The sequence below is a fragment of the Haemaphysalis longicornis genome, unplaced genomic scaffold (genome assembly GCF_048455015.1).
Source record: "Haemaphysalis longicornis isolate Haplotype H1 unplaced genomic scaffold, Haemaphysalis longicornis Haplotype H1 scaffold_2, whole genome shotgun sequence".
Lineage (NCBI taxonomy): Eukaryota > Metazoa > Arthropoda > Arachnida > Ixodida > Ixodidae > Haemaphysalis > Haemaphysalis longicornis.
Window position 1 is genome coordinate 229,200,798 of NW_027526295.1, and position 13,603 is coordinate 229,214,400.

Consider the following 13,603-nt stretch of genomic DNA (forward strand, 5'->3'; position numbering starts at 1 on the left):
AATGTACGCCACAGAGATCGCGTCAGAGACATTTTCACTCTCGTAAAGACACCTCATATGTGAACACAGTGACAGCTCCGCATGAATATATACAGCTGAACCTCGTTATAAAGAACACTGATATAGCTAGCGGTTATAGTGAACTAAATACGAACGTTGGTTAGTCACGCTTTTTTCAGCGACACTTATTGTTTTTATAACTAAACCGAAACCGCTAGACCAGCGCCCGATATCGGCTGTAACGAAGAAATATTTTGTTCGCGCAAGAATCGAAACTCGAAAGCTGGCGTGGGTACTGTGGAAAACTGGATCCTGCTCATGCCTGTGAAAAGCCAGCAGAAGAAGACCCGATTCTTCTTCTGCCTCTTCTTCAAAAAATAAGAATTTAAGCCTGTATTGTGAAAGGAACTTTGTTCTTTCGTTATTTCACGTTTTCATATTTCGGTTCATTTAGTTTGAAATGCCACAAGGAGATAGGTAAGGATTCCATAGTTTATGCTTGGTTATAATCCTAGAATAATGCGTTTTTGTATCTAGGGTGTGTGCACGAGCCAGATTATCGATTTGTTAGGGTCGAATTTTACGTCTACTGATACAACGGTAATCGGATATAACGAACTAATTTACAGCCACGAGATACTGCTTTCTTATAATGAAGTTCGGCTGCATTTACATACGGATGCAAACGGTAAAGCTCAGTCGTGAACGGGCCTCAAAAGCAGCGGCGAAACTGGTGAGCGGGCCGGAGCCACCGGCGGCTGCTTTCGAAACGGACCCTAGGGAGATTTCAATGGCGCCCCTACAGGCAGCGCTCATCCTCCTTCAACTAACACGTTGTGGGTAAGGGCTGCTGCGGTGTAGAATAAAGGTGAAACGTGGTTAGGTTGCAGCAATAGAAACTATCGGGCAGAGCAAATTACACAAAAGTGTGAAAACAACAAATGCGTGCACGCGCTGAGGTGGACTTGCCCACCGAAAATATCTAAATATCGACTTATATCGCTTCATAATTAGGTGCACATTAACTTTTGATGAAGCGATGGTAACTGAGCATAATTTGGCAAAAGAATAGTAACAAATGACTTGCCCACCGAAAATATCTAAACATCGACTTATATCGCTTCATAATTAGGTGCACATTAACTTTTGATGAAGGGATGGTAACTGAGCATAATTTGGCAAAAGAATAGTAACAAATGATTTGCGGGATCATGACACGCAGACGCGGTCAACCTCGTCATCGATATTCTTCCTCCTCCAGGAAAGAATAAATCACTCTTTCTCCAAGCGGGAAAAATTGCCTTGTCACCCCATCCGCATTAACACAATGTTGTGGCAGTGAGAGAGAAAAACATTATTTGATTTGGAGAGTACGGACGCCCTGATTGGACTGGGGAAGTGAGGTTAAATGGAGGTCTGTGATTAGGATTATCTATCCAGCTGCAAAATATACGCGTCCGCAACGGACCATAAAATGTCACTTTCAAGCTTACGAATGTGCAAGGGACATCAGAGCACTTCTTACAACCTGACTTGGGGGAATCAATTTCTAGATGGCCGCGACGTTTTGGGGTACCCACCGATCATGACTGACTGTAGCAAGTCATGCGCAGTTCCGGAAGAGGTGGTGGATAGTGGGTCGACTGTACCTGCATAGCAAGTAGGAATGTGGGGCTGGGAATGCGGGGATTGTGCGTCAGGTTTTTGTTATTTTCTTTTCTAGTACAGCCCCTGCGGTCTCGAACGTCAGGAGGGGTGACCACCAAACCAGTCCGCGAACTACTAAGGGGGATGTGAGTCTCTCATGGAATATCGAACACATCTGGGGGTGGGCCTGTGGTGTAAAGTACTGACGTCGTTGACTGCACTCTTTTTTTTAGCGCGTAGCCTTCTTTCTGAATATCCCCACAGCGAGGACCATGTAACGCCCTGCATTTCCACAGAAGTGCAGATTTGGCGAAAGTAACACCTGTAAGCGTTATAATTGTGTAAACGTAGATGCTTGGTAGAACTGAATGTTGAAAAACGAAATAATAAGAAAGGTAGAAAAAAAATGTTCACAAAAATGATTTGACAAAACCAAAAGTATGCATTTTATACGTCTCGCCCCAAACCCCAAGAATATACAAAAAAAGTGCGCCAAAAAGCGTTCAAAGTACGAACGAAAAATAGCATAAATGGCGAACCATGTAACAACCTGCATTTCCACAGAAATGCATATTTGGAGAAAGTAACACTTGTAATCATTATAATAGAGTAATAATAGAAAGAATTTCTTAAACTGAATTTTGAAAAACTCAAAGAAAAACAGCAAAAATAATATTTTCACAAAAACGACCAGACAAAATAAAAAAAAAACGCCTTTTATAAATTTCCCCAAAACCCGAAGAAAAAAGGGAAGTGCGCAACAGAACGTTGGAAATACGTATAAAAATAGTGCAAATGAACGAACTTTGCAGCACGCCTTGCAGCTTCGGAAAAAATACGTAATTAGCGGAATAACGGCACTTCATCGCTATAATGTTATATATTTACTTTATTGGTGAAAAAAGCGAAGGAAAACGTGTATAGAATAAATGAATCCAACGTATTTCGCTACTCATAGACATATTATGCTGTAAAGGACTCACAAGCAGTATGCTACCCATTAGTAGACAATTCTCCGAATTTCGACAGATTTTTTTTTGTTTTTCCAATACGGTGCGTAGTGTTTTGATGTCCAACGACAATTGAGGTCATTTGGCGGAAAGCACCATGTGAGTTCTGGGAAGTGCGAACTTCCCGGAAGTCACTTCCCACTTCCCAGAATTGCGAAAAACTTTGCACTTCCCAGAACGCATGCGAGTTCTGGGAAGTGCGAAGGGATACGAGGGGCATGCGGTGATACATCTGGTTGTCTTGTTTAACTGTGTTTATGACAACGCGAACACTGAATCCTGACTGAAGTGACGGTCACTATAAGGATTTAATCGAGTGAGTGTAGGATGAAGCTCGAAATAGCATACGTAGGCTCGGGGATAAGAAGCCTCCGTACAAATGACCTTTTCTTCTGCCTACATCCGCAGCCATCACGATATATTCCAGTTTCAAGAAGCATGGCGGTGACAAAATACCCCGGTCTAGGCACCGCTAGCAGTTGGTCGGTAAAAAGTTCGAAAGATAGCCTTGATGGCTTTATTCGCTTCCAAGTTCCGAAAAAGAACGCAACAAAAAGGCGGCAGCGCTTCCCAAAAGGAAACTTCTTTCATTCCAGCCAGAAAACGTAGCAAAGAGGAGAGCTAAACGCTCTTCAGATCCGCTCGCCGGCGTTCTCCGTTTTATTCGTCAGTAACAACAAAAGAAGCGTCCGCGCTTTGCTTTGCCGTGGCCGCCGTACGATGGGTGAACAGCCCGTGCTGTTTCTAGCTCTTCTTCCGCTCCGAGGCATCGAGGAAAAGGAAGTAGTTGCCAAAAGACCCGAAGAGCAAACCTGCGCGCCCATCTGGCCGTCAGCGGAAGCGTACCACCCCAGCGCAGTGGAGACGTGGACGTGTTGCGGCACCGCAGCGCCGACCCCATTCCACAAACATTATGGCAGCCGCCGCTAAGCCTGAGACGGACCAACAGACGTCCCGTTGTGGGGCAACGGGCCGAAGCGGCGTTTGCGCTCACGTCAATGGTCCGAGTGACACACGCCCGCCCTCCCCTCCTGCCCACAGTTCGACCTACAGAGTTGAACGACTCGTTGGAATTCGACATATCCGGTGTAGGAGTTGCACAAAGCAGAAGTGGGCTTGTCCAGGAGAACCGCCGTACAGCGTGGGCAACAGAAAAAGGCTAGATGGTCACGCGCGTTTTGAAGACGACAAATTCAGGGCAAAATACAGGATGGATGACTACGACGAAAGGTCTCAAACAGGCCGTGACGTTGTGCATTGAAGCAGTTTAAGTCCCACAAGATTTTTGATAGCTAACGAACAGATTTAGCTGAGTAATACTTTCAAGCATGGAATAGTTTGAAAAGTTCAGTCGAACCTCCTATAGCGAAGTAGTATCAGGGCATTAAATTAGTTCGTTATATCCGATATTCGTTGTAACAATAGACGTAAAAATCGACTCCAACAGCTCGGCAAGATGGCTCCCGCAAACATCCTAGATACCAAAACGCATTATTCTAGGATTGGGAAGCCCCATACACTAGAGAATCCTCCCCTGTCTTCTTGTGGCATTTTAAACTAAATGAAAGGGAACATGAGAACGTGAAAATACGAAAAAACAAAGTTCCTTTGAAAACAGGTCTGCATTCTTATTTTTTTTTTGAAGAAGAAGAATGGGGTCTTCTTCTGGTGGCTTTTTACAGGTATAAGTTTTACAGTGCCCACGCCAGATTCGAGTTTCGGGTTTCGTGCGAACAAAATATTTCTTTGTTACAGCCGATATGAGGACCAGCTTTCGCGGTTTCGCTTTCGTGATAAATACAATAAGTGTCCCTGGAATAAAGCGCGACCAACCAATGTTCGAATTTACTTCGCTATAACCGATAATTCACTATTTCAAAGTTTGTTATAACGAGGTTCAACTGTACCTGCTCTATTCAAATTTTCGGTCAAAACTGATTTTCGCGACGTTATATAAGCATTCCTCTTCAGCGAAACCAGCTTGAAGCGTTGGGCGGGGCGACTGCTAGCGTGTGGCTTCCACTGTCATGCTGTTTCGCAAACGTGTTTCGCTCGTACAGCACGCGATCAAGGCATGTCCACGCAAGAGGTCGCACGTACGTTGATAGGCCCAGAGGGGCGTCGGATGGGAAAGCGGTCAAGGTGCTGCCCGGACCCATTGCAGCTCTCCCAGCGAACGAGAACGCTGGAAGGCTGTGCTTACTATATTGCTACGTTGGCGACAAAGCAGCCTACGGGACCGGTTGCTGCGGCAAGAAAATTGAAACGACTCGATAGGAAGGCTCCGGATGTCTCATTAGGGAGGACGGCAAATTAGAATCCTTGGGCAATCTGCCGCGCGCGCTATAATACGCCCCGCGTCACTGCCCTCGAGACAAGGGCACCTTTTCGTTTACGCACACTGTGCGTCACACCCATAGTCGCGACTCCACCCGCTCTGGCACTAGCATACAGCGTGCAAGTGCATATGAAGTCGCCAGAGGCCCAAAATATGAGCCAACACAGGTTGTGTGTTTTTTTGGCCGGCGAAGCGCCCGCCGCAGGGACCGGCGGTTATGTATCCTTTCGCTTGAGGAGGCGGCGTCGACGACACTCCCAAGGCCACGCGGTCCGCCGGCGCTGAGTGAGCCGCGTTGCGCAACATGCGGCGCAAAGACGGCCACAACTGAGTCGAGAGGAGGAAGGCGGTCTTTGGGAGAAAGAACGGTCGCCAACCATGCAGTCAGGCGTTCGCGGGTCGCAGCCAAAACGTAATCGCCCAATCATTTCGCGTTCACAAGCAGGATGTCTACGGACCGACATTTACATCAAGCTCTAAACAGCGGTGTTGCTATTACCTTTGTCTTCACGTCTGCATGCTGGCACGAAATGGTTATACGGGGCGAAACAAACACAGCGCGATCGCTGCCGCAAGGAGAGCAAACAAACCGTTTAGCATAGCACAAGGGCCCACTTTGCATTGACGCAACTGATGTTATTGATAAAACAAAATGAGAGGAGGAAACAATTGCCATTTTCCTTTGTGCGTGGAGGCGCAACACGCACGATGATGCACGCGAGGCAGGTGGCTTTCTTAAAACATGTCGTAACCTGCAACTGCTCGGGTAAGCTGTGCAACCAAGATGCAATCCTTTTGTCTATACTAGGTGAACCATTACGCCGCAGCGTTGATAAGAAAGGCTGGGACCCACTTGCGGCCCTGGCAGGTGTTGCGGCAACTTTATTCGTGGTGATTGGTGCCTCTTTTTGTTTTTAAATGGTCGGCGTTGTGCTCGCACATGTCACGCTCTGTGTTTTAAAACGCACTGTAATTCGGTTTTAGTGCTTCAACCGTAGTAAACTATTTAGGCTTAGGCACCTTACAAATTACTTAGTTTCAATAGATTCAACATGAAGAAAACTTTTACCTTCCAGATAATATCTGTTCTCAAAATGATCTTCGCCGTCATAAGCAGTCATTTGTGGAGTGTTAAACATCGGTTAACACCCACCGAAAACTGGTGGGTGTTAACGATCTGTTAACAGAATTCTGTAAATCAATCTCCCCAACCATTCAATCGCCTCCTTCAATTCATATATTTAAGAGGTAGTTTCGCCAGAACATGTGCATGCGTAAATTGATTGTTAATATTATACTTGCAAATGAGGGTGAATATCCCCTAGATATAGCTTTTTTGTGTAATATTTGATGGTTATTAACAATATTTGACTTATTTGGGTGTAAACGTTTTCTTAGTGTTTTTTTTTTTTGGGGGGGGGGATTGTTAACCGCATTAAGTGTACTTTTTATATGTACGTATTTGTAGGAGGTCCCTCCGCAGTCTATGACTATGGGACCATCTAGAGTTTTTTTTTCTGTATAACACTTCGACAGCAACAATGAACTGAAACCGACAGCAGGCAGTACCTATGAGTTCCAGCAAACATTGCCCATTGTAATCAAGAGCCCAAAAATGTTTTCGATAGCACTGTTGCATTCAATACAAGAATCGACCTACCAAGAAAAAAATCGCGATTAGAATGTATGCAGCGTACGTCCTTAATCGCTTTGTTTCCAAGAGAAAGATCGTCGGAGTCGTAGTATCACTTCATTTCAGCTGACGGAATTAGGCTCCTTAAAACCATCGAACCTCGCAATATCCGATATGAGGCTGTTGCAGGCAAGCGCACGAACACCACGATATTGAAGAATTAGAAGAAGAAAAAGACATTGATGCTGATGATAATGGTGATGATGATGATCATGGTGGTTGCTATGCTGATGACGATGATTATGTTATGTTTGTAAGCAGGAAAGGCAGCCTGAAATCAGGCACAGGAATGTATAGCGCTGAGCGCTTCTAGGTACGAAGAAAATGTGTTTTCGTCCTGCGCTGGCCTTTCTTATGTAGCATACCCAGCCTACGAATATATACACATATTACATGTTCCATGTAACCAATACTAATACATGTTACACACACACACTTACACAAACACACCCACACGCACGCACGCACACACACACACACACATACATACACACAAACACACACACACACACGCGCGCGCGCGCACGCACGCCGAACGAAAGAGACGAGGGAGAAGAGAGTAACTAACTGGTGGTGGCCATCCTGGTGGTTATAGCTATGGGTACAGCGCTTTAGCAAATGGCAGAAGAGCAAAAAAGTCGGGTGTTTGGCAGACTGAACACAGTCACCATGCAGAACGGGGTCACCTAAAGTTTCACAGCTAGACAAGCCTCACGACTACGTACAGTCCAACAATACACGGGAAAAGTAGGCGTACAGGGTTGGGAGACTGCGAGTGGCAAGCAGTGCCTTCTAATGCACGCGTGCCGGCTGTCCCACATGTACACGGCGGACCTTTGTGAGTTTTCGCTGGGCTCTGGCGGCCAGCTCGAGTGTTCACGCTCATTTACCGTGTTTCACAACGCTTCCACAAATAGCTGTGGCGACCGCGTCGGTATTGGTCAAAGGAGCGCCGGTTAATAGCGAGCGTAGTGCCCTTGATCGCGTGCCTCAATCGGCGAAGCACTGGCACCATAGAGCACCGCGACAATATAACCCCTTTAACTCTAAACGCCCACTTGTTTGCGTTTTCTGTGTGGTCTTATCAGCCATTATGACCTCGAAGAGGCTGCATAGCTTATGCAACATCGAATAATTTACTTATTGGTTCTGCTTGCACCTCGTGATTTTTTGAATTCTGTTGTTCATCTTTAACAGCGATTATGCAGCCATATACACCAGGAATTGTTAACGACTTATACGCGTCATTTGGAGTCAGCTCACCCGGTTTAATTGAAAAACGTTGTGGTGTATCTGTGTCGGCTGTCACTTCAATAACATGCACCAAACAATTGGGCACAGCTAAGACGTACGTCTTGTTCTCTAAATATAACAATAGCGTTTTTTTTTTTTTTGCGAATGCCTCATAGGCCAAAATCTGCTGCCAAGCGAATACAATATGCACGCGTACGTGTGTTTAGCGCATAAGTGACGTAAGCGTAGCGTATCTAACGCGAACTACCTGAAGCGTAAGTATTAACTAGACGCTTTCACTTGAACGAGGTAACATGTTCTGGCCTTCATGAAAGAACGGTGAACTTGTGTTAAACTCGTGGCGGGCCACATGCTGCAGATGATGGCAAGCTAAACTGTTTCTACGCTGTCCCGCAACATTGTGATGACAGAAATATATCGCACTATTATTACGGCGGCGCCATTTTCTCGCAGACAAAATGGCGAGGACACCCGTGCTAATGAGCCTCAGGTGGAGTGGTGTAGACAGTTGGTTCAGTCAGGGAGGGCTTGTGCAAACGTACCCGAGGCAGAAAAGAAAGCTCCGCAGAATTTAAATGAGCTGCGGTTGATACGACGTACACACAGTGTTGTCCACTAGAGTTGTGTACGCTGCTAATGACTTCAAAAAATTGTTGAACGAGCGCGCTGTTGTACATGTACCCTACTGCAGCGATGTAAACAGAAAGATCTGCGCGTCTTAATTTCGGAGAAGGCTGAAGTGCCTGCAGCCACGCCCTAAATACGCTCAGGCCTGGATCGTGTCTATTCATCCGAAGATTTCCACAGAGCTTCCACGCCTGCCACAGCGCCTGCCGAGCTTCGACGCCTGCCAAGTTACCATACCGACGTCCGAAACTTGATGTCTTATATAATTTGCATACACTTATTTGGACGCTGTGAAATGTTATGTGTAAGCGCAATTGATGTAAGCTGCGCATGCGCATGCAGTGTGTTTAAAGCATACGACTTGCGCTGCTTCAAACCACCCGAAAATATATTAGGCTCCCATTTTCTCTATTCGCAGGCAAGCTGCTCACATTCGGCGCGACCTGCAACTAAAGCGGTGACCTTGGTCAGCTACCAGAATTGCCCATTTGTTGTTTTGCATTCAAAGTTGGCGCAGAGGTTACAGTAACAAACTGGTAAGCCACCAATATACACTCACTCACCCGTAGCCGTGAGGATCATATCCGTGCTGAGCGTACGCCTCGAACCAGGCGCCAGCCAAGTGTCTCCGAATGGGGCACAAGTCCTTGCAGCACTTTACGTTCGTTCTGCCTCGAGCGGCGGCGGACGCGGCATTGTGCGGTGCCTCCCTCGACTCACGAGCACCGCTTTCGCCCCTTCGCCGCTGATCGCCCCGGAGTCCCGCTAGCCGTGCGAGGGAAGAATGGCGGCTCCGGCAACCGCTAGGAGGTCATTCCTCATAGCCGGAAACGCTGCAGCCGCCGCCGCCGCGCGAAATCGTGACGGCCCGAGTGTGCGCTCGGCGCCACTCCTTCTCGGAGAACCTTTGTGACGCCCTGCCGACGCTTACAACTCCGTTCCCCTCTCCTCTCGCCCACCACCACCTGTTTTCTTTCCTGCCGCTCCTCCGTTTCATCAGCCGGTGTTGAGGATACACACACACGTCCGTGAGAAAGAGCCGGTCAGGTGCAGCGCGAAAGGAGTGACTGGGCGCCTTGATGAATCTGCAACAGCTGGCGTATTCAGTGCCTTCCGAGAAGCCGCGCTGATCTGTTCACGGCGCAACTGTCGTGCGCGCCGCTACAGCTGTGGGTTACGCAACGAATGGTTTGTTTGATGCGCCGTGCTCGCTCGCTTTGCGCCTGCTACGTCTTCAGTGACCACACGTGAAGATTCTCAACTTCTTCACCGCCACGCTGGCGGAATTCGGTTTTTGTAGGCCTGGTGATTGCGACCACGATTCGAGTCATCATAGTTGGTTTAGGTCACCATGAAGCTGTCGCATCCTTGTGCGAGATGTCATTTGTTTTGAATGCTTTGATTAAGACAAATGAAATAAAAAGGTACTGTGTGGCGTAGCGCACTGTGTTCATATAACGTACGTGCTTTTCGGCGCATTTACGCACGACTGCGGCACCCTCCCTCTTCTCGTCCTCACGCCGGCGCTCCGACACCCGGCGCCGTGCTCGCCCCTCGTGTGCTTGGAGCGAGAAATAAACAGTTGTCTGACTGTGGAAGCGTTGAGTCCTGTCTGCGGCCCTGGCCGATCTCTTCTTCCATGACGGCTGCTCTGCGCCCTCACATACTGTAAAAGGCATCTTGTACCTTTTGCGCGCTTGTGAATTCGTTTTGGGTTGCTGGGGGATGTAGCTTATACTTTTACCGCGAAGCTGTGAAGCCGTCTTCGCACTGTATCCGTGGCTACAATTAACTGCAGGATACCCATTTATGCGAATCTGTTGATGCGCAAGATCCTGTTGATGCGAATATATGAGGAGACTTTGACTGAGAGCAATCAGTGAGTTCGAGTTGTCGAATACTGCCCGCTTTGTCTCGTAAGCCATTCAGTCTTAGCGGCTTCTTTGGAAATGCGATGGCCACGGGTTTATGCCCTGATCTAGGAAAAATGTCTCCAACTGCTAAAAGGCTCTTAGACGACTCCTCAGCTTCTTCTTGAGGAAACATGACTGGACAATTCCGCTGGTGCCAATATTTCTTACCGCCAGCGGTACTCCACCTATGGGCTCCTACAGAAATATTTGTGACTCCTACAGCGCATTAGTAGTAAATCAATACCGTTGCCTTTAAAATAATGATTTTTTTGTTCATTGGGTATGGTATGTACTTTGTTCAAAGCGAAAAGAAATTCTGTAAGTATATAGGTCCGGACGAGTCGTCGTCATCATGGTGATTATGATTTGCTCCTCATAACGTGCCGATTCAAATGAAGTCTGGCGCATACATCCCGCTCCTCCTCCCAGTCAGCGGCGGATCATCCACCTTTTCGCAAGAGGCAGTGGCAGGTGGGTAAAGAGTAGATCAGAACGTGACGCTCATTTTTACTCTTTAGCAACCGGATTATAAGGATTCTTCTCTTCGAAGCAGCGGTGGGCCACGAATACTCCCATTAGCTGTCGTCATATTTCCGGTTCTCGCGAATCACTTACAGGCAGGAATTGAACCTGCGGTATGAGGCGGATTGCGCTGCGTTGCCAGCTCAACGTTGCCACTACTTTGTTTGTACTATTCTACCTTCCTTGCGTGGACGGACGGGCGCCCGTAAAACCCTACTGTCCGCAACTTATGCGAAGTCCGGAAAGCGCGCGGGTAATGACATAAGCCGGTTGCATTGGAGACGCAAACGTCATGACAGTTGGTGAGCGTTTAATGTGCCTGAATGTCATACTACAGTCTCAAAGCTGTAGTTGAGTGGCAGTGACGCCACCGCATGACATTTAAGGAAGCTCTGGGTGGCGTAAACGACGATAGAAATCACATGAAATCTGCAACTGGCTTCCGTGTTCTATTCGCTTTCAAGCAATCGTGCAATAAATTCACTCTCGAATACGGAACTGTGCGAGCCGCAATTTTAGTTGCGTTTCCAGTGGATGCGAAAGTCTCTGTGGTTGTTGGCGAGCCTGAAGGCATACGACTGCGCTCCTTTTTGAAACACTTGTTACGCACGCGCTCGGGGCGGGGCTGTATACGCTCTCTTGCTTGGGGTCTTGGATGGATGATTTCGAGCAGCAACAGTCACTCATGCGTCGTTACCATGAATCGGACGCGCCTCGTAGCCCATGAATCAAATGGGCGTGGTAACGCAGGCTAAGATAGGACGCCCGTAGTCGGCACTGGAGCGTAGTCCCACGTTCTCATTTGAAGTGAGAGTGCAGGCATGCTGCTTTGAGTGATATATGGTCGTGCTGCTTGGCGGATTGTGTCAGCGCCCTGAGTGCTTTTACTCCTGGAGTAGTAAAGGTTGCCTCCCCTACAGCTTTGTGAGCTGTCCATGTGTGTTTCGAGGACGATAGTTTGCAACAATGTATCAGCCATTTACGGTAAACATACTGGCATAAAACAGAGTAAGCAAAGAAACTATTGTACTAAGTAACGTATTCAGGCAAGCGTACACAAGACGCTTGCCTGAATACGTTACTTTTGCCTATATTTGCCTACGCACGCGCCAGCGTAGGCAAACATCAACCTGCAACTGAAAACAACGCATGTGAAACCAAACACGATTTTCTTTTAGTTGGGGAACAGACTGGAGCGGGCAGGTAGTCTTCCGACGTACATTTGCCTATGAGACAACAGTTATGGAAAAGGTAAATACTAATTTGAACTAATTTTTTTTATAGTTTTCTTCTGGTCGCTGCAGTCAGTGTCGCCAGTCTGCTTGTCGGAGTATTTCGCGTTGTGTTTCCGGTCACAGGTTTGTAACCTCTGGGTACGGAGTTCCGTGTGGTCTGCGGTCTGGTAGCGAATTAAACAAAGGAAGGAAAGCGAAAAAAGATGCGCGAACATGATGTATCAGTAAAGAATATTTGATACGTATCACCAGGAGAAATAATAATGCTTTCGTCGTGACGGCGGTAACGAAAGACGTCCGAATGTCGGAAGTTTTGCTCGCACTCTAAATGTACACTCGTTGAAATTATTCCGCGGCCCTCCACTACGGCTATTCGGATATGGTTGATGTTTTTGGGTAGGTTAAACTCAAATTTTGCATTTTGAAATGCGCTTGTTAATAAAAGAAAATGCAGACATCTATGCCATTTGCAGCACCAATGCAGCCTTATTATATTTAAAGGAGCCCCATGAAGAAAAAATACAAGTTTGGTTTATTAGAAAGACTGCTTAGTCCCGATAACAATGATGCCAATATCATCGCAATCTTCGAACAAACAACGGATATATGAAAGAAAACGTGTGAAGCAGTCGCGACCCCTAGCCAATTTCCCGGAACTTTTCTATGACGTCACGGAACCTTGTTTGTGCGATTGGCGGCCGCCTAACTGACCTGTCGCAACGACACATGACTGGACGTCTGTAATGGGGACTCCAGTTCCATTTGACCGCATCACTTGAATGCTAATGTGCCGTTAACGCACTGAAAATTATGTTTTATTGTTGGCCTGTATGACGTCATTCTTGTTCATAACACGTCACTGTGGCGCAAAATTTGAAAGTTTTTAAATACTTGTTGCTTTTGTTCGTTAAAAAACATCTTTTGTGGCTGTAATGGAGCTGAGTGAGATACTGAATCCTAGTTTTTTTTAAATTAAACGAAATTGTATTTTCTCTTCATGGCTCCTTTAATAAAATAAGCAGCGCGCATGCTTGCAGTTGCGCATTTTTTGAGCACTGCACTACGGTACCATTTCCTACTCTACATCGTTTATTAAGCTGTTTCAATCATGGCGCGCGTACCATTTCCCGGGACAGGTGTTGTTGTGTGAGTGTTGTTCAGCGGTGTTGATCTGAGAACGTAAAGAATAAAGACGTGCCCTCCATGCAATCCCACTCCCGCAGACGCCTTAGGAAGTACCACTTTAGTCAATAGTCCTATCCTTTTTATCTGTTATGATAGGTTGAGACTGTTGTCGCAACGGTCCTAACGTTTATTATCAGGGACGTCGTCTTACGTCCCGGCCAAAGAAGAAACGTTAAGCG

At 46.9% G+C, this 13,603-nt stretch overlaps 1 protein-coding gene across 1 annotated transcript in view; it reads right to left on the reverse strand.

Moving 5' to 3' along the window:
* LOC144170054 (uncharacterized) overlaps positions 1-9,677 on the reverse strand; it is a 53,582-nt gene extending 43,905 nt beyond the window's left edge. Inside the window, exon 1 of the mRNA XM_077699573.1 lies at positions 9,133-9,677. Within this exon, the coding sequence (XP_077555699.1) occupies positions 9,133-9,151 (19 nt within the window). The 5' untranslated portion in view covers positions 9,152-9,677. The remainder of the gene's footprint in view (positions 1-9,132) is intronic.
* Positions 9,678-13,603: the final 3,926 nt, after the last annotated feature.